This window comes from Octopus bimaculoides, chromosome 5 (assembly GCF_046866305.1).
Source record: "Octopus bimaculoides isolate indiv1 chromosome 5, ASM4686630v1, whole genome shotgun sequence".
NCBI lineage: Eukaryota > Metazoa > Mollusca > Cephalopoda > Octopoda > Octopodidae > Octopus > Octopus bimaculoides.
Genome location: NC_142932.1, coordinates 107775583 through 107797849, shown reverse-complemented (window position 1 = coordinate 107797849; position 22267 = coordinate 107775583). Strand labels below are relative to the sequence as shown.

The 22267-nt window shown below is 33.0% G+C and overlaps 1 protein-coding gene across 2 annotated transcripts in view; it reads right to left on the bottom strand.

Annotated features, from left to right (window-relative positions):
• The window catches only part of LOC106883080 (uncharacterized), a 439153-nt gene that overhangs the window by 279499 nt on the left and 137387 nt on the right, over nt 1-22267 (bottom strand). For both annotated transcript variants that reach the window (XM_014933964.3, XM_089351816.1), the window contains exons 3-4: nt 5068-5145; nt 2735-2854 (exon numbers count right to left, since the gene is read on the bottom strand). In XM_014933964.3, the coding sequence (XP_014789450.1) occupies nt 2735-2854; nt 5068-5145 (198 nt within the window). The remainder of the gene's footprint in view (nt 1-2734; nt 2855-5067; nt 5146-22267) is intronic.

The following is a 22267-nucleotide window of genomic DNA, read 5'->3' as shown; positions in this document are numbered from 1 at the left end:
TGTCTGAAAGACAGCGGGGAATATTACCTTTCTTGTAAACTAGTAAGGATTAACATAGTGCACATCCAGCCAGAGAAAAACATGCCTCTATAAATTTTGTCTGACCAATGCAAGCATGGAAAAGTAGAAGTTAAAACGATGACAACAATGACAATAAAAGCTTTTCTTTACAGAATGCTTATAGTGACATAACTTCATAACTTAACCTAGAGCTATGAGTAAATATATGAACACAGTTTGCTCTTTGGCAAACAGAAAAAGCTTTGAAGCAATCATGCCATATTCAGTTAATGCAACAAATACAATAAAACCATTTGCAAGTCATTCAATAATAACACAAATAGGCATAAAAAATGAGAGCTTGAAAATATCACTCTCACAGAAGTCAAGAATCTGAGTCAGCCATCCAATAAACACCGAATTCAATATGGTATATTGGAATGGATCAACTGAAATAACTTCAGATTGATCAGCATGCTGATGTAACCATTTATTATTATACTTATGAAAACAGTTTGTACAGCTATATAACAATATTAGCTTAAACAAATTAAACAGAGTTCTGAAAACAAACATCAGAGAACTACTGGGTTAATTAATTGATAAGCATTATTCATAATTCAGTAGGTTCTTGTGTAGAAAACAAAGACAAGAACTTTGCTTTAGTGACATTATGACAATAATATTAATGACTGTAAAACACAAGAAATTATTACATTGGTCCAAGAAATCTAAGACAAATATAAGTATATTTGAGTAACTTTTAATTTCTTTTCTACTTTAGGGGTTTCATGTATTAAGAAAATTGTTGAAATATGTATTTTGTAGAAGATTGTTCTTATGACCTTGGATAAGCAAATACTCTCCTCACTCCTTCTCTCTCTCTCTCCTTCTTTGTGTATGTGTGTGTATGCATGCACATATGCATGTGTACATGTATATATGCATTTAAGTATGTATGTTTACATGAATGAATGAGTGAACAAATGAAAGGAAACAGTACTCAACACGTTTGGTTGGAATTACATGGATTTAATAACAGTTTAACTCAGCTCAACATTACATTCGTGGGTGTAGGACATGTCCACCTCCTCAGAACATCTGATCAGGTCTTTGCTTCCCAGCCATGTGGTTTCAGGTTCAGTCTCACTGTGCAGCGCCTTGGGCAAGTGTTTTTTAGTACGACCCAGGATGGACAAAGTTATGTGAGTAGATTTAGCAGGTGGAAACTAAAAGAAGCCTGTTGGACACACACACACACACACATACATATACTCATTCAAACTCAAATGTGTTTGTAGGACTTGAATGACCTCTTGTACTCTCTCCTTCCAATTTGTGTGCTACTTTTGAGGGTGATAAGCTGAAAAAACTTGGGCACTTGCTTAAAGATTTCCAATGCCTATTATTATTGGGTCCTCAAGAATCCACTTTTTTCTAGTGACAGGACACAAGATTTGAATCCAAAATGCATGGAGCCACACAACATAAACTTCAAGACATTCCACTTGAAGCTCTACAAATTCTGCCAAGATTATACAATATAGGTACAAATATAGCTGTATCTATATTAGTTGTGTGGTTAGAAAGCTTGCTTTGAAACTATGTGGTTTTGAGTTCAGTCCCACTGCATGGCACCCTTGGGTAAGTGTCTTCTGCTATAGTCCTAAACTGACCAATGCCTTGTGAGTGAATTTGGTAGATAGAAACTGTGTGGAAGCCTATCATATGCATGTATGTATGTATGTATGTATGTATGCATGTATGTATGCATGTATGCATGCATGCATGCATGTGTGTGTGTATTATATATATATATATATATATATATATATATGTGTGTGTGTGTGTGTGTGTAGAAGGTTGAAGAGGAACACACAAGTTGATATGTATAAGGTAAATAAGACAAGGTAGGAAATGCTAAAATAATTTGATCATGAAAACCCTTTTAGTACTGGTTTCAGTCATTGAGACTTTTTCAACTTAGAGTAAAGTATGAAAAACATTAAATTGTGGAAAAATTAAATGAAAAGATTTTTTAAAAAAATATTTCCATAGTATTCAAATACAAGGGGCATTTTCCTTGTTTCTACCTGTCTCTATTTCTCTCTTTTTTTACTCTTGTGGGTTCGATATATATATATGTGTGTCTGTGTGTGTACGTATGTCTTGTGTGTGTATTTGTTACCAGCATACTCTCACCATTTGACAACCAATGTTGGTTTGTTTATGGCCCCATAAATTAGTGGTTTGACAAAAAGAGACTGATAGAATAAGTATCACATTTTAAAAAAGCATAAGTTGATTTGTTGAACTAAATCCTTCAAGGCAGTGCTCCAGTATGGCCACAGTCCAATGATTGAAACAAGTCAGAGGTAAAAGAAAGAATTGATTTATTCAGCTCTCCATCGTAACTTAGCTACTGGTCTACCTCTTCATTAACATCATCTTCAGTGTTTGTTGTTTTCAAAACCTATATACTCAGTCCTTTATTCTAAGGACTTCTAACTTTCACCTTTCTCATATGCTCCAGAAATAACTAGTCTTCAAACTTTCAAATTGTGTAGTAATCATATCTATTTAAGCCATTCTTTCTATGCTTCTTATGCAAGAGAAGAGAGCCTCAGGTGTTATCTGCTGCATTATTCTTCTACAGTCATAATGATAACAAAAATTACAACAATTATAGTTAGTTCTGCTGATGTACGAATGTAAAACAAGACATTTATCTTACAGGCTGTTCCTTGTTAGCATCTCCATTGGCAGCATTTGTTTGTTCTGCATCATTGTCTGTGATAGAGGCAGGAAGAACAATTGGGAATTCTCGCCAATGAAATAACATCTTCTCTGCAAGCTAAATTGTAGAAAGACAAAACAATGAAAGTAAAAGAATAGCTGTTTTTCTTTGTAACAAAGAGATATTTATAAATATTTTTTTTTCAAATATTATTACTTCTAGCTAGAACATGCTGTGTTGAATATTGCTGGAAGATAATACCTTTCTAATCAATTTAGCTTAGTAAATAACTAGTTGCCTATTTTGCATTAATCTCATGTTGCTGTTGTTTAACCCTGGGTTAACTCTGATCAAGCAAACTTATTATCAGACGCATTTCAGCTGCAATCATCCCATCATTTTGTTTTCATAGATATAATCATCATCCTCATCGTTGTTTAACGTTTGCTTTCTATGCTAGCATGGGTTGGACGATTTGACTGAGGACTGGCAAGCCAGCAGGCTGCACCAGGCTGCACCAGGCTCCAATCTGATCTGGCAGAGTTTCTACAGCTGGATGCCCTTCCTAACGCCAACCACTCCGAGAGTGTAGTAGGTGTTTTTACGTGCCACCGGCACGAGGGCCAGTCACATGGTACTGGCAACGGCCACGCTCAAAAAGGTGTTTTTTATGTGCCACCTGCACGGGAGCCAGTCCAGCGGCACTGGCAACGACCTCGCTCGAATGATTTTCTAACGTGCCACCAGCACAAGTGCTAGAAGGCAACACTGGTAAATGTATCTAAAATTGTATTCTTCCTTTTTTTTTTAAGATGGTAGGAAGTGATGAGGCACAGAGACATAGCTTGTTATTTCTAGCAAACAGAAAATCTACCCCTGAGCACATTTTTCAAAATTGGCACCTTTTCAACAATTTTTTGTGCAATAACAGTCAAATCTGTTTACTATGTTTTTTTTTTTTGTTTTTTTTTTGTTAATCACATGGAAGAACTTTCGGGTGTCATTGCTTTATTTGACCAACTTCCCGTGTTTTTGCTCAATCTCCTGTGATGTGTTGGTGACCGCTGATATCTGAAGAACCAAAATAAACCCTGATGTCATAACCTCTTAACACTGGACAATCCCATGGAGTTTCATCTTATTCATGTCACACCAATATCAGTAGTTGTAATACAATTATGCATACCATAACTAATGAAATATATCGTGTGATATAAGAGAAATGAGTTTTAAATTGTTTGATATGTGTCACAACACCCTTTTTTTTATATATATTTGCTCCCCATAACTTTAGAATGTGGCTATGCTACTGTTTCCTTGATAGATCAGATGGCTACTTTTTACTTTTACATTCCATTTGAAATAATAAAAATAATTTGAAAATTTTCAATATAAAAATCTTCTAAATTAAGAGATTCTCCAAATTGAACCTAATTAGGTTTAATATTCCCATTTTAAATTATAATAATATATAATGAACTTATTGTCTACAGTGCTCAAGTGCACAACAATTTAATATTAAAATGCCATTTTTTAGCACATTATATGGAGTGTGCAATAATAGTTTTTCTCTTCTTTTCTTGTGATTGGCTTAGATTTTAGTAAGAAATTATTAATTCTGTTCTTAATCAATACCAGAGATATTCTGTGGGATTGGATAAGTTTGCATGCCGAGAGGAGAAAATGAATTTAATGTTTCTGGTCTATCGAAACCATCAAACTTCTTTATCTCCACTAAACTGATTTATCCACCACAAGGTTCAGTTCTTGTGATGTAGTGGCTTGTGTGCCTCATTGACCCTGAGATCTATGCCAGCAGTGCATAAGCTCCAGGTAGGTCAAAGAATAGAGACCAAACAAATATGGACTACCTCTTCACTAAGGTAAAACTGGGTTTGTGTAGGGCCAACAGCTCTACCTAGAAAAGGAGCAAAGTTACAGATGCCAACAAGACCTGGAAGAAAAAAAGACAACCCAGAGTCAAGACGAGTAGAGAAAAGTTGTCAATGGCCTATTTTCTGCAAGGAGCAAAGGGAATAATTTTTTAAAATACTGATTTATACAAACTAGTTTAGATTCTAAACAGTTTAGATTCTAAAAGAAAAATCAGTGAAAAACTTCATTGAATCAATTTTTGCTGTGTCCTATTAAACTGTGATCTATTAAAGCAGTGTTGTTGAACAAAGAAAAGAAGAAGCATTGATAAAAATATTTCTTTTAAATTGCTTTAAAGCTCAGAAATAATTCAAAATAGTCAAATTATAAATTATGAAGTCATAATTTACTCTGTACATTGTATTTATGCAAAATATAAAAATTATTTTACGTACATTCTTAATGGAGGACATGACACCTGCCATTTCAGAAGGCACGTCTGCAGGGTCATATTGGAAAAGAAGTTGTTCTTTCTGAAATAAAATATATAAATAAAACATTTTAAAACAATATGATTAAAACAACTGTCTGTTATTGAATAACAGAAATTTATAACATTCTTATACAGTAGTAAACAGTACTATAAGAACAATACTAGCAATCTGAGGAAGCATTTTATACTCTCTATAGCTTTTTTTGATATTGTGTGCTGTGATGTAGATACTATTGTTGCTCATGTTTCTAGGAAGAAGAAATAGAAGATAACAGAAGAAGAATTTGTGGAAAGAAGTTCTCAATGACGAGAGCAGAGATAGCAATGATGGCGAAGATGATGAACCATTGCCCAAGAAACCCAAATTCTCAGTTGTATGAGAATCATTTTGATAATTTCATATTATACATTGACTTGACAACAGAAACTGATATTCAGCAATATTATCAACATTTTAGAGGCTTAAAGGAACTCATTAGTCAGAATTAGCATTAGCAAGTAAATAACAGAAATTTGACTCATTCTCCAAATTCATCCCAACTCTGCTATAACTGTTAATCCTGTGGATGATATGGATTAACCACCTACTGTTGATTCAATACTTACATCCTTAGTCACCTCATATTTCTACAAATAGGGGACAAGGACCAATGGAGTATCATAGCTTTACTAAATAACAATAAGCGTTATCACTTTTATTTCTATCTCTACTTTCACTACATTAATCTAATAAACCATCTACTACAGGTAACAAGCTACAGCACAAACTTCTTAATTTTTACATACTGCAATGTTAAATAATTTTATAAGATATTTCCAGTATTACCAACAGAGTTACACATACTAAATCTAGAAAATGTAACTTTTAAATTGTAGTTTATCATACAAGTAAAAGAAAACTATGTCAATGTATTTTTAGATTTAGGATCTCTTTATAACATATGCTATAGTTCTCCCCTTCCACATACTTTACCTGGTCCTGCATGCATGCATACAAGCCCAGACAGCTAGTATGAATCTGTGTTTTCTTGAAAACATGATAATGTCTCAATTTTAATTTTGCCATAAACAAAGATTTCCTTATTAGTCCTTCATGCTTTGCTTCAAACAATAAGTTTCCAAAGCCCTTCAATATTGCAAAACTTACCCAGTCTTTTTCAATGAAATGATATTGGTGGTAATTGCTTGTGTCATTTTATTGACTCTCTCTCTCTCTCTCTCTCTCTCTCTCTCTCTCTCTCTCTTCCTTTTTCTTTCACACATATGTAGACAAAAACTAAAGTATTAGTCATGGAAAATATATTAATAGCAAAATGTAACACAAAAGCTCAATACACAAAGAATGAAAATGAACTCTAGTAACAAAATAACCACAGTCACTAAGGCTAAGCTATTTCCTCATTGTTGAAAGAGACTTCATTTTAATTGTCAAATATATTTCAAATTCTACTACAACAAATGAAAACCAGAGAATATCTTAATGATTTTCACCTACAATAAAACAGCAATAGCATGTGTCACCATACTCATTTCACTATGAAGACTGAGAAAGTCTTGAAACTTTTCCTTTTTTATCAATTTATTTAGATATTAAATATGTGACCCAGCTCCACTCAATAAGTCAAATGCTAGGTGAGTTATAAGTTATCAGTTACACAACAAATTACAACAGAAATATGTTCACAGAAACACGCAGATGCAACTCAACACAATTTCTTCCAGATATTGGTAACCATAATAATTAATAGCTATGGTACTTTGCTATTATCAACAACCAACTTTTATTTATTAAAGGATTAGGTTATAGATTATTAACCAAAAAATTTCAAACTGAATCTTTAATTCTCAAAACACCAAGAAATCAGTTATAATTGAGATTATGGAAGCAGAACATTTTCAATGTTTCCAGAAGTGACTTGAGTATGCTGCCCACAACATACTTTCCCCAAATAAATTCAGCCAAATATAACTTCAGGTGTTGACGTGCAGTTCATCAGTGGTGTTTGCTGTGCCATTTAGCTGATCTCCACATTCACTCAATGATCTCAGTGTGAACACCACTGTGCTGATCAAATGAAGATATAAGTGAAGATTCACTTTGAAGTGCTCAAATCCAACCTCTTCAGCTTCTATTGTCTTGTAGACAGGTCAATTATCTGAGCAAATGATAGAGCTTTTTTCTATGGTATTCATTGTTGTTCCTTCACTACAATCACCAACTATGACCAAAAAGTACTTGATCATCTCCTAACAGAGTCCTCCAAAGATCCACTGCTGAGGAAACATATGAACAGTATTGTTCTTATGCTTAGTGAACAAGCTCTTGATTTCAATGATTAATCCTTTGTCTCTGATCTTATCTCTTGGCTCAAGTATTTGGTGCAAATTTATTGCATGTAGTTGTTCCAGTTGAACAGTTGTGTTCTTGTTTATGCCTCATTCCTCCTCACAAAACTTGACTGACATCACTTCCTTGGACCAGCAATATAAGAAGTGGTTGGCTGTCGTAAACAGTAGATGACTATCAGTGAACCAATTTCCAGTATGCATGTTGACCTGCTTTTGAGAAGTGGACTTCCTGCAATCCCACAAAACATACAAACCAAAGTACAGTTTCCTTTCATGACTGAGGCAGAGAAAAGATATTCATTCTAACAAAAAAAAAAAACTAAAAATACCAGAAAAATGTTTAGTTATATTTATCTTTTAATAAATGATAAGTTGGTTGTTTATAATAGAAAAACACTATAGTTATTATAGTGGCACAAAATGCATTCAAATACTGACCATAGAAAGATAAAGAAAATTTTCTCTTCTTTATATTTGTTAACTTTTTCATAGGTATTAAGCAAAATATTTCATCCAATTACATGTTAGGAGGGGGTGGTCATCAAACACAGCTTGCTGGGTTTTTATTGTTTTTGAAATAGCTCTATATTAGCATGGATTGACTGATTCTTCAAATACAAATATTCATCTGAACCTGTTGAAGCAAGTATTTTTACAGCTGGTTGCCCTAACTATCCTTAAATATAAATTAGGAGAAACAGTTCGTTTTCTAGGTTAATAGTGTACTCATTGACAAATAAAACAGAATAGTTATGCTTAAGTTTGAAAACAGTACTTTGCTTGTTAGTGGTCCTGTATTTTATTGGAAGTCATTGTGTTTATTAATATTACTTTATCAAGAGAGCAGTTGTTTATTTAGAGCAGAGACTCTCAAACTTTTTGGGTCACCGCCCCGCCTCAGGCCACATAATACCCTCAGCGCCCCCACCCCTATTTTTATCTATAAATAAATATTTTATATTTTATTAATTTATATATACTATGAATCATTTGATATTTAATATAATATTATATAACTTGTATACAATACTATAATAATATTATAATAAATTCATAGCATCCCCCAATTCACTGCCTTCCCCCTAACGCCTCCTTTTTTTCTACTGCCCCCACCACCACCACATACACACTTAGGCACCAGCACCCACCTGCTCACTGGGGGGGTGGTAGCACCCACTTTGAGAACCTATGATTTAGAGTCACACAAAATGCTTTGCTATATTTAGTTATGATCATTTGCAGTCAGAGTTCAAATCCAGCCAACATCAACTTTACCTTTCATCCCTTCTAGTACCTGTCAATTATTGAGGTCAATGTAATCAAGTACACTCTGTATCAAAAGGTGTGATTTTGCATGTCTGCTAAGTTCACCGTCATCGATTCACTGTTTTTGATTTTAATATAACAGTTTTTAACTATTAATGGTGAGATACTATGGATATATTTTCTTGGTAAACTTTCCTGTAATTGTGATTTTTTACCAATGTTAGAAATCAAAATTATATAATCAAGGACAAAGTCAAGTATGACAGGGTTTGAACTCAGAACCATATTGAACAAATGCATCACTAGATTTAATTTCTTCTCTCATGCTTTCATGTTCAAATTCCATTGTGGTCCCTTTCAGAGCCTAAGATAATGAAAATATGTACTTGTAAAATACTGGAACTGATTCAGTGGACCATACCTTTCCCCATACACTCTTAACTTGAAGCTAAAGACAAATATCAATATATTTTTACTTCAAAAATTTAAAGAAAAAACAATACTAGAATTTATTTTTGTTTTCAATGTGAAAAACAAATATTAAACATGTTTCAGATTGACATTTGGTTTATTAATCTCAGCCTGATCTTTAAAAAGAATTTTAATTGACATAAAAAAATAAAACCTAAATGTTTTAAAGTGTCAATGGTTATATACACAAATTATAATGGAGACTACATCTTCCACATGAGATGAAACTTGGCAAATATTTGTGCACAGATATTGAATTCATTTAAAGAAAGAACAAAGAGGTTTTTAACTACCGATTATTGAAGAAATTATTTAGTGTGCTTAAATGATTCAATACAGAAAATTTTATGATCATAACAATGATAATGACAAACATAATAACACATTATCACATACACAAACAATTAACTAAAAATCTCAAATTAAAATGCATGGCTAGAGAAAGAAAAACAAATTTGACGAAAATTTGGCGCCAGACTATTTGGATAGAAATTTAAAGAAGAAATTTTTAAAAATCTAATTTGTACCATAAATGATGTAGATTAAAAATAATTTAATATCAAAACAATGTACATAAACTGAACCCAAATTTCTAACCTAATCCATAATGCACACTGGTTAAAATTAAATCTTGCTGTCATGAAAATTATTCTAAACTTGAAGGATTCTAATTTGATCATTAATTTCAAGGAAAAGTGGACAAATTAAAATATAATTTTTCAGTAAATTAATAGAATAATCCCAACTAAAATAAGTAACGGAATCTACTGGCGTTCATTCAGAACCATGGGTTTAAAGCTGTGTTATACTTTTGGATAAAATGAGTTAAACTTATTTTCTGGTCCATAGCTAGAGAATATGTTTTAGACTTCCTACGGAAATTGAAGGCAATAGACTAACATCCTATGCAATGCAAGACTTGTCTTTCATTCACTCTATACTAGATAAAAATAAAAATAAAAAAGAGCTAAGCACCAGACCTATGAAGCATTAAAACATCAAATTCTAATTTTCTGCTGGAATATATGGCAGTTTCTATTACAAGTACAAGCCAATTCTATAAATATTCATATATTACTTTGGTATTTCTAAATAGAGAGACTTTCAAAGTAGGAAGCTAGTTTGTAAACAACATCAATAAAAAAGGAGAAGAGTGTAATTAGAGCAGCCTACAGATAACAATTTCAAAAAATAAATCACTGAGGTTATTGCTGTATGATTGATTTCAAAATGAAATAAACACATGGAACAGTTTGATAAAGAGGGGTCTTTTTCTTCTTTTTTTAATGGGTTCAAAACCATTACAATAACTAATGCCTTAATGGTGTTAGGTTGACTCTCTTGATTTTTTGGTTTTTACTTTTTAATCATCAACTTTAATTTAAAAAGACAACAATATCTTCTAACCATACTTTCTGGGGTTTTTTTTTTTTTTTGGTTCTTACACTGTTTTCCCATTATCAGCTCATCTATTTTTCCATGTACATCCTAACAATTATTGACTGTGTATCATGTTCTTTTCTCCCTCTCAAAACTGACCAATTTATTTATGAAAATTTAAACAAAACAAAATGCATTAACTTACGCAAAACAATTATTTTGCTTGTTTGAAAAAATGAATTTTTCTTGAAATAAATTTATATATTTTGAGATTACTACTGGATAATTTTAACAAGCAACTTGAAAATAGTTGTAGCAAAAAATGTTTTGATAAATGCTTTAGTTGGCAAATCAAAACCAAAAACTTATTTCTTCTTGCTGATGTATCAAGTTCATTTTATAGTCTCAGTTATTTCCAATTGCTTTGGGTTTACATTCCTTTCTTTAATAAAATAATTATCTTGTAATTTGTAAGTAAAAAAAGAAATTGAAGAATTCAAAAACAACAACAAATAATTCTGCTTGAAAAACAATTCTCCACAATAAAACATATATTCAAAAGCTTTATTTTTGTTATAAAGATTCCATCGCCGTGTGAATTTAGTATTCAACTATTACTATTATTCCTTACAATACACATTATCTTTCTCTTTCTCTAAGTCTGTTTTAAAAACTGTCTCATGTGAATACTGTATTCTTTCTAACACAAACTGTACTCACACAAAACATGAACTAGTGTACAGATAATATCAATACTAAAGTGATATAAAATACTTTACTGAAACAATGTTTCAGCTTTTATAACTATTTCAAGCCACTCCTTTCATTGAATGCAATTTATCAATAATCATGCTGTTCAAAATCTGTTTCTATTATTTAAGAAAAGAAGAAAAAAAAAACAGTTTAAAGAAAGCTATTTGAAACATCTGTATTTTAGCGTAAGTTCCTCTATCCTATTTGAGGAGTTTAATAACATGGCTTCAAAGTTAAAAGGCATTCATAAAACAATACATTTTCTCTGTTGATAGGTTGGCCTCATTATCAAATGAGCTGATTATGTTAATTCATAGAATCCCGAAGTCACAGAGCAGAATATCCTGCTTATAGACTAAGTGAATGAAGGTGAAAAAAGCCCCCACATTTTGTATTGAAAAATAGTACTGATAAATGCAACAACTGTGTGTAAGGAGGGGAAGGAAGTGAATGAATAAAACAAAAAAAAAAATAGGGAAAAAGGGAAGGAGGAACATAGATAATTTGTGAGAAAATAGGATGAGTTTATTTCTTCGTGTTGTGATAAACAGAACAAGATAAAAATTGTACAGTGTTTGATTAATAAAATTTGTAATGTATACGAAAGGTGACTATGAAAACATGGACAAATGCATAAAAATGCATTTACAAATAAATATATATTATAACCTTTTGGACATTCCACTAACAAAACTGGAATTTTAATTTCTTTCAAGATTGTGACAAAATAAAGGAGTAAATAATATAGTAATTTTTTTTAAAGTTAAATTACTTTGAAAAGCATAAAAATCAAATGATAATTTTCATTTTACTTTTTGCAAACACAGATTTATAAAAATAGTTAAATAAATAAATGGATGAAAAACAGATAGTGATTAATGGTAAACACAAATGAATAAAATAAAGTGCTTAGTGAATGAGATCTTGAGAAAAATATAAATCGTTAGAATATGCAAAAATAAACCTAGGAAATTCTAGATTTCAATCATTTGAACTTTTATTTAACTGGTTAAAATGCTGATGATAGCTGAAATATATTTGTCCTTAATTTTCTTTCCTTTTTCCTTTTTTACATCACTATCATAACCAATTTCAACTTATAGATGAGAATGTATCTGAAGCTGGATGAATTGTATGACTTTCTTTTCATAGAAACCACTAAAAGTGCTGATTGATTAGCTCAATATAGCAAAATAGATCTTCTTTCACAAATGCCTTACTATCTCATTTTGTGTGTGTGTATGTGTGTGTGTGTGTGTGTGTGCACGCGTGCATGCATGCACACACACATGCATTCATGCACATGTGTGTGTATTACCCTACCATCTTTCGATTAGAAATGCTAATTAAATCCTTTGTTTGATAAGCAACCTCTAAGCCATCGATCCACTCAGGCAGAGCTGATCACAACTATCCAACACCAATAACTTTTGACACATCTCTAATGATTAATAGAAATTTATGACAGTAATTAATTTAACTTTTTTTTTCCCTTTTTTGCAATGTAAAAATTGCCAATGATTCTCAAATCTGATGTAAAACAGAGTGTAAGCTGTAGCTCACACAAAACCATCTTTTGCTTACCTAATGAACTGTTTACAATAATCACAGTTAGAATCAAATGACAGTAGGCAGATATCAGTGGACCAAACTTCAAACGTTTTGTTTTTTGTTTGCATAGCAGCTTTCCATCATTTAATAAAGTATTCGGTGGAAGTTGGCTTACAGCTCTTGGAAGTGTATTAGATGTAGAAAGACATTGCTAGGAGTGGCACCTGCAGTATTTTTGGTGGGATCACAGGTTAAACTGATCTGCTGACCTACATAATCATAAAAGAATTAACAAAGTCCAGACCAATTAGCAGATTAAATGACTAAAAAGTATGTGTGTTGCTGTATAAATTGGGTGTTATAGGAATAGCAATGTTTATAGGAGTTAATTAGATGTAAATCATGCTCAAATACTATGTTAGTTTTATTAAATAAAAAGGAGGATGAATGTATTGGGAGAATGCAAACTTAATGACAAAACTAAGTAGATGCTGTCATAAGAAGTAACCATAAGAGATCTCCTTGCTAAAAACTTTTATTTAATGAATAAAAGATACCCCTCAGTATCCAGCTTTAGTAAGGTAGAGCACTTGGCCATCATGTCTGATGTGTTGGTCTCAACTTTAACCCTTTAATATTTAAACCGGCCATATCTGGCCCAAATATTCTCCTGTTTTATGTTCAAACTGGTTAGATCTGGCCTCTTACACCAACCCTACAATATCTTTCTAAACATTAACAGTTACCTCATCAAAATCTCAAAGCTACAAGATAATGCAAGATTAATTCAAAACAATGTGAATAAATAAGCATTACTTTTGACAGAATAATGTGAATGCTAAAGCGATAAATGGGACAGAATTGTAAACAGCATGGAGACAAACATTTTGTAAGTCGATTTTAATACCTTTGAAGACATAAGAGCTTATTGGAGAGAGAGAGAATAGTATATTTCTTTCAAGTCAATCTTTTATTTTTTACTTGTTTCAGTCATTGGACTCCAACCATGCTGTGGGACACCACATTAAAGGGCTTTAGTCAAACTAATCAACCATCAACCACAGTACTTTATTTTTTAAAATCTGGTACTTATTCTATCATTCTCTTTTGCAGAACTGTTAAGTTATAGGGACATAAATAAACCAACACCAATCATCAAGCAGTGGGGAGACAGACACAAATACAACAACATGCATGCATACACAGAGTTGAGGTACATGGCCTAGTGGTTAGAGTGTTACATTCACAATTGCAAGATTGTGGTTTCAAATTCCCAAACCAGCAGTGTATTGTGGTCTCAAGCTAAACACTTTATTCACATTACTCCAATCAACTCAGCTATATAAATGGGTAACGCTGCAACAGACTGGTGGAATATTGGGGAATATTGGCATGACCACCTAACCAGCAGGATGCCATCATTCAAAAGCTACAACAATGTGATGAAGTGCATTGTAACTGGCAGTGTATAACAACATCTGATTGTCTGGTCAATATCATCACACACACACACACACACTCATATGATGGCCTTTTTCCAGTTTCTGACTACCAAATCTACTCACAAGGCTTTCCTCAGCAGGGGGCTATAGTAGAAGAGACTTGCTCAAGGTGCTATACAGTGAGACTGAGCCCCAAAGCATGAGATTGGGAAGCAAACATCTTATCTCACAGTCATGCCTGCGTCTAAATTATGTGTGCCTAGAGAGGAATTGTTTTCTTTTGCAAGTTCTTTTTTAGAAGTAAGACATTTTGAAGGAAGCAAATGATGAGAATTATTGTTATTTTGAAATTTACAATGCAATGCACAAAGAATTGACACTGTTCATTAAAAATACATTTTTACTAAAACAACGATTATATTGAAAGCTGAGTGATACACTTCATAATGTAGATTTTTGTTATGATCTTCCATGGATTACTGCATACAAATGATGTTATCTAAATACCGGTGGATAGATTTCTATTATACTACTAAATAATTTAATTTATCCCTTGTTGAAAACATGACAACTTTTGTTAGCTAAATGGAAGTCTTGTTTACTGATACAATTGTCCTAAGGCTAGAAAAGCAGTACAAGGACAGGTTTTAATCTCTAGTGTTAGCTTATTAAAAGACATGTCACATGTCAACCTTGCTGAAATATGTATGTTGTGATATAATATGTATTAACTTGTCAATGATATGTACTAGTAAAACATCAAGAGGTGTACGAATGTTGACAGTACTTGAGAAATCAATGACAAGGCATCATTTCTGGTTTTTGCTTTTGTTACTACAGCTTGAGTTCAACATAGGGACTTATTTCAGTTCTATAATGCCTTCTTTTGATTATTTTGGTTATTTATTTCTTGTTATGAATTTGTAATTGACCACAGGATATCATCAAGTAGGTGCAATAGTAGATTTGTTGTTTAGATTTAAATTAGTGAAGAGTGGTTGTGTGGTTAAGAATCTTGCTTCTCAACTATGTAGTCTTGAGTTCAGTCCTACTATGTGGCACCTTGAGCAACTGTCTTTTTACTTTAGTCCCAGACCAACCAAAGCTTTGTGAATGAATTTGGTCAATGGAAACAGAAAAAAAGCATCATGTATATATGCAGAGGGGGTACTCTTCTTTTTGGTAAGATGTGATAACTGTAAGCAAACAATGCAAGTGATGTCCTTTATCTTCTCTCTTCTGTGAAAAATGTCTAGCTATGAAAAATATTACCTTATTTGGAAACATTCCTCCCTTAGTTGGAAGAAGGGTGAAAAAGAAGGGCATCTGGTCATAGAAAATCTCTCTCAACACATTACATCTGACTCATGCAAGCATGGAAAAATGGATATTAAATGATGACAATAATGATGATGTACAAAATAGAATCTTGCAGCAAGCAAAATTTATCAACACAAGAAGGGTTTCAGGGCCTTTAAACTTACAAGCCACTGAAGGATGTTGAAACATGAAATGTGGTCCAAATATAAAATCTGGGTAGAAACTAAACACAACTAAGAGCAACTGCTGTTTATACAACTTTTCAGCATATCAACTATATTCCTATAATTCAGAAACAAAACAGTATTGGCACTACCGCAATATTTCCTCTCAATGGTTTAATAAGTAAACCAGAATAACTAAAACTTGCATCGATTGATTGTTAATTATAATGTTAATGAGTGCATAAGATGATGGATATTCCAATAAAGCTGAAAAAAATCTTTACAAGCTGAAGTTAATGCACTGGAGACTGGTTTATAACTTGGTTTAAAATGGTGCCCCATAGGGGTAATTATGTGATTCGCATGCTCAAGAAAAATAACCTTTTTTTTTTTCACACTTGCAACACAGGGTATCTCTTGAAGGACATTTTCTGTGGTCATGTCTATATACCATCATCATCATTCACTTAACATCCACTTTTTCATACTTGCTTGGATCAAGCAGATTTTAGTGAGGCAGATTTTCTATGGCCAGTTGTCTTTCCTGTCACTAACAATCACATGTTTCCAAGCAAGGTGATATTTCCACATTGCTGGACATGTTTCCATGGAATATTGGAAACAAAGGACACTGCTTGTATAACAATGATGCTCATTTACAACTATTCCATAATGTCAAGACAAGAACACACACACACACACACACACACACACACACACACGATGGGCTTCTCACAGTTTCTGTCAATGAAATCCACTCACAAGGTTTTGGCTGGCCTGGGTCTATAGTAGAACACACAAGCCCAAGATGCCTTCCAGTGGGACTGAACCCCAAACCATATGGTTGGGGAAAAAACTTTGTAATCACATACAAAAAAAAGAGCAAAAAAAAAAGACAATGAACACTTCTCTGAAACAGCTGCTTGTTATCCTCCATTGTAACAGTAACAGTATTATTTATAAGCATATCTTGATAATAAACATCTTTAGAGCTAAGCTCTGGCTTGTGATGCAGCTCTTTCCAATTCTAGCATCTTACTTTCAGTTTTTAGACTACTCAACATTATTTGAGAAATAAAAAGTACCCATTATGGTATATTTCATATGAAATCCATACAATGCCCATTCTGAAGTTGTAATTCGTAGCCATGAGTTTTATGGTTTGAAGAAATTGATCCACAAATTCGGTTGGCTGTTGTCTGCAAGTTGTGAGCTGATGTACTACAACCTTCTTCATTGGTTTAATGAAGATATTTTCCAAGTAATTTATCCCACCCTCATAATTGTCTGTCTGTAATAAATTGGAATGCTTTGCAATATGCAAAGTTTACAAAGGTGTGTTGTCTATAGCAAACAGGAATATTGATAGGAAAATTTTCAAAGCATATGAATGTTTGAATTCCAAAAAGCTGACAGAGATTGAGAAGAATCGCTTTGAGTCTTTTAGAACATAGAACTCTGGCTCATTTGATTCATTGAATAAACTATCATTAGAATGATAAAAGATCTGATTATGAAAGACTTTATTCAGTAAATAATTCTACAACTAGATACAAAGCTTACATAAAGGAGAACATTTACCCATTAAATGGTACATCAACTATTTAAGGAAAAAAAAACCCCACAAAATCACAAAAGAATCTTCTTTGGTTATGCAATGTATGCACAGTACATACAAAATAGAATAACAAATATGTGTATTTTCATTTCTGATAGTTTTTTTCGTACAAGGAAAGAATAATGTTAACATTTACAGGGAATACATCACAAGTTCATTCCATGACAATATGCACCCAGTGCACTCTGTAAAGTGGTTGGTGCTAGAAGGAACATCCAGGCATAGTAACCATGACAAAATGAAATGTACAAACAAGACATGGAGCTCTAACCACACCTATGAGAGAAATAACTCTGAATGAGAGCTGACTTGACCATGATGTTAACCTGGAAAGTAAATATAAACTGATGACAATGACAATGATGAGCACCGAGTAACAGAAAAGCTAGGCTACTAAATGCCTCCTAAAGAGGTTCAATTATTTCCATCTCTGTTTCAAGTTCAAATCCAGGCAGGATTAATGCTGAGTTAGTAGAAATAGTACCAGTGATATATTAAGATCAATTTAATTGGCTTCCTTTTTCCCTACAAACTTAAAATGCATTATTAACAAATGGTATTCGTATGTGTGTGTATGTTTGCAGGTGTACGTGTGTAGTTAGAATAGTGGTTAACTGCTTCTGAGATTATTCTACAATTTGGTTTCAATTTCTAATTTACTTCTTTTAAATTACTAATGTGCTTAGGAAGGCATAAACAACCCAACTTCTTCTCCAAGCTTTCATGAATCTCATTACTGTCATCATCATCATCATCATCATGAGCATTGGTTTTAGACTTGCTGCAGGTGCATTTAGTAAGTGCTTTTCACTGACATAGGAATAATTTGGTTGTCTTTCCATTCTGTTAGACTGAATGGAATTGTCATGAACCACATTTTTGTTTTCTATTTGTTCTAAACCAACAATAACAAAGGGATTTCTCTCCCCCCCCCCCCCCCCCGCACCTTGTTTTTCTAAACTTCAGTTGTGAACAACATACTCATTTTTAGAAACCATACATTACATTATGTTATACTAAATACACTAACATTACATGCCCACATTAGTGAATAAATACACACATTCATGTGAATGTAAGGAGTATAAAATGTATGATGCTGTTGTGGACATGCTATCTGCAAGGATAAGGAAGACAATGATGGTAACAATGTCAAAGCTACACCATTGAAATGAATGGATTTCTCAATGTTCCAAATTCCATACATTTCATGTTTTCACTTTGTCAGTTTAGAAAACCTATTACCTAATGCTTCTTATTCCATGTTATTTTTACATTATTCTTTCTACATTCTCTCTCAACTATCTTTTTTCATTCATCCTTTTCTCCCATTAACTTCACTTTAGTTATAACCCATCTTCATGTCTCTCCTATCCCTATTTATTTTGTGGCAATGGGAGGAGAAAGTTTGTCTCTTTTGTCCAGTAACATTCCCCACCACTCAAACACAAAAAGCTGTTATTGGAATATAAAACTTTTCCACTACAAATTAACACATTTTTCTTTTTACACAGCAAAGAATTTCTAGTTTTTTTTTCCCCTCACTTTTTAACTCTTATTTGTGACAAATAGTTTTCTAAACATTTTTATACTATTTTTTTTTTTTTTTCTGATAATCTTTCTATTTTCATGTTTCGTATCTAGATTCCCTACTTAACATCTGCAACCCAACCATGAAGGCATGATGACTCTTTCTCCTAGCTAAACCATAAAAGACACAATTCACAGGATCAGGATCATGAGTTAGCTCTCTCTAGCTACAAAATACATTTAGCAAAAAATGTTTACTTTTTTGCATGACATTATAACCAAAATTTATTCGCCTTCTTCATCATTAAATTGAAGAAGTTAAAACTTAATTCAATTGTTTTCCAGCATAGCTGAACACACAGTGTAAATGTTACATTAATTGCAGCTGGATCAGTTGTCAGCTGATCAACCAGAGTTGATGATTTGTTTTGTTTTTTTATATAATCAGAAGACAAAGGAGATCTTAAACTTATCAAGGTTATCATGAAAACTTTGATAATATCATTATCCTCATCATTGTTGTTTCATCATCATTTTCAACTTATTGAGGCAGATTGTCTATGGCTGAATGCTCTTCCTGTTGCTAAGCAAGGTAATATTTCCTTTAATCTTCTGAACAATGAACAGTAGATTGTAAACAAATGGAACTGTTTGTATAGATGGTGACTTTGTTTTTACATAGTGCACAAATAATGTCAAGACAAGTCAACACACACACTGAGCTTCTTACAGTTTGTCTACCAATTCCACTTATAAGGCACTAGTCATCTTAAAACCATAGTAGCAAGTATAAAGCCATAATAGAAGATATTTACCCGTAGTACCATGCAGTGGGAATGAACCCTAGACTACATGGTTATGAAGCATACTTCTTAATCACACAACAATACTTGTGCCTATATAAAGTATAAAGTTGTAATGCCACATCATCATTACTATCATTTTAACATCCACTTTTCCATGCTGACATGGGTTGGTCAGAATTTGTTCAAATGGATTTTCTACAGTGGATGCCCTCCCTCTTGCCAACTCTCACCCATTTCCAAGTAGGATAATATTTCCCCTTGACCAGACTTGTTTCCACAGAGTATTGGAAATGAATGACACTGCTTGTATGAATGATGGTGATATTCATTTACAACAATCATGTGATACCAAGACAAGGAGATATAGATACACACACTCACATACATACAGATATGTACATGTCATGCATACACACACACACACACACACACACACACACACACATACACATGATGGGCTTATATACATATATGATAGTAGAAAACACTTTCTCAAGGTGCCACAGAGTGGGACTGAACCCAGAATCATGTGGTTGGGAAGCAAACTTCTTGCCTGCACCTATTCATCAACCATGCACCACTAACATCAAATTTACTTCTTTGAAAATTTGGATACATTATATAGATATCATTATCATCATCATCGTTTAACATCCGCTTTCCATGCTAGCATGGGTTGGACGATTTGACTGAGGACTGGTGAACCTGATGGCTACACCAGGCTCCAATCTGATTTGGCAGAGTTTCTACAGCTGGATGCCCTTCCTAACGCCAACCACTCAGAGAGTGTAGTGGGTGCTTTTACGTGCCACCGGCACGAATGCCAGTCATACGGTACTGGCAATGGCCACACTTAAAATGGTGTATTTTACGTGCCACCTGCACAGGAGCCAGTCCAGCGGCACTGGCAACGATCTCGCTTGAATGTCTTTACACGTGCCACTGGCAGATATATAGATGGTATATTTTCATATAAGTCATAACTAAAGCAAAGAAATGATAGCTTTTTTCATAAAAAAACATAAAAGCTCAATTTATTTATCTAAATTTATCTAAGTTTTGTATACAAAAAGCCCAGTCTATGTCTAACTAATAAAATCACTAGGATACAATATAATCTGCAGCTGTTGTATATGTGCAGTTGCAAAGAACAATGGACCTTTTAGCCTTTAAAGATACTCTTGTAGTAAACTAATGAGAGATAGTTTACTAATGTTTTTTGTATTTTTTTTTTTATTTGTTCAATGATTAATAACTGAAAAATAGCATGCGAAGGAAGTAAAGTATAAATGTGGTGTTACAGTACAAAAATTTTATCTGCTGGTTAGTGATGGGCTTTCATGGAGCAAGAGAGAGAAAAGCGAAGAAATAGAGAAGCAAAAGGTGAACAGGTAGATGATGTATGGCATTGTAAACAGTAGAGGATGTTGATATAATGGTACAAGAAGCAAAGGGAATCTATGTTTCTAAAGCAAACGTTTCCAAATGGAAAAGTTGAAGACTAAAAGGAATGCACCATCCAATTTATTTTTGGTATCCTATTTGAATTATCATATTTATTTACTTATCAGCCTGTTCTCTTCTTTAACACACACACACACACACACACACACACACATGTATTGAATCCATATGTAGCTATTTACTTTTTCATAACTTGTTTATGATATATCTTTAAGTACAGTATCACAAAATATACTTTACATTTTGTAACACAATCTGATGTGTGTGTGTGTGTGTGTGTGCACGCACACACACATACACATGCAATGTGTGTTCTGATGGAACAACTACCATCTGCTTTCTAAGCATATCATGATGAACCAGATACATCTAGAGATCATGGTGTGATATATATCTATATATATATATATATACAGAATTAAAAAGTAGTTTCCTAAACATGAGTTAATTTGCCAAAATAAAACCATTATTATTGCTTAAATATCTGTTTAGCAAACTGGCATATACTCCTTTACTCTTCCCAAGGACTGTGACCAAATATTTCCATGTAACCATATTTTGTGTTATATATCTACGAAGAATAACTTTCAGAGTTCTGAATGAACAGCCACACTCCAGAGCTTTCTTAACCTACTCCCTTATAATGGTATTTTTCACAAAACACTTCATATGTTTATATGAAAACTCTTATACATCTTATATGAACTGACCTATATATTATTCTGAATTCATTTGCACTGGAAAATTTGATTTCCACATTCCTCTGCAATTGCTGCAACTCTCTTTCGTTGCAAATTATTTTATTTCTGTTATAATCATTACATATTTTAGCTTTTGGATGATGCAAGATTTTTTTATTTTCTATTTTGTTATCAACAAAGACAACACAATCCCTTGATATTCTCCCCAGTGTAAGCATATTGGTTACACTTCACAGAAAAACCCAATAATTCCTTTTCTGTAAAGTGAAAAGATACTGGTTTTAATTCTTGGTCGCATTTACAGATTTTTTACTCTTTCTACTAAACCCTTCACCACACAAAATATT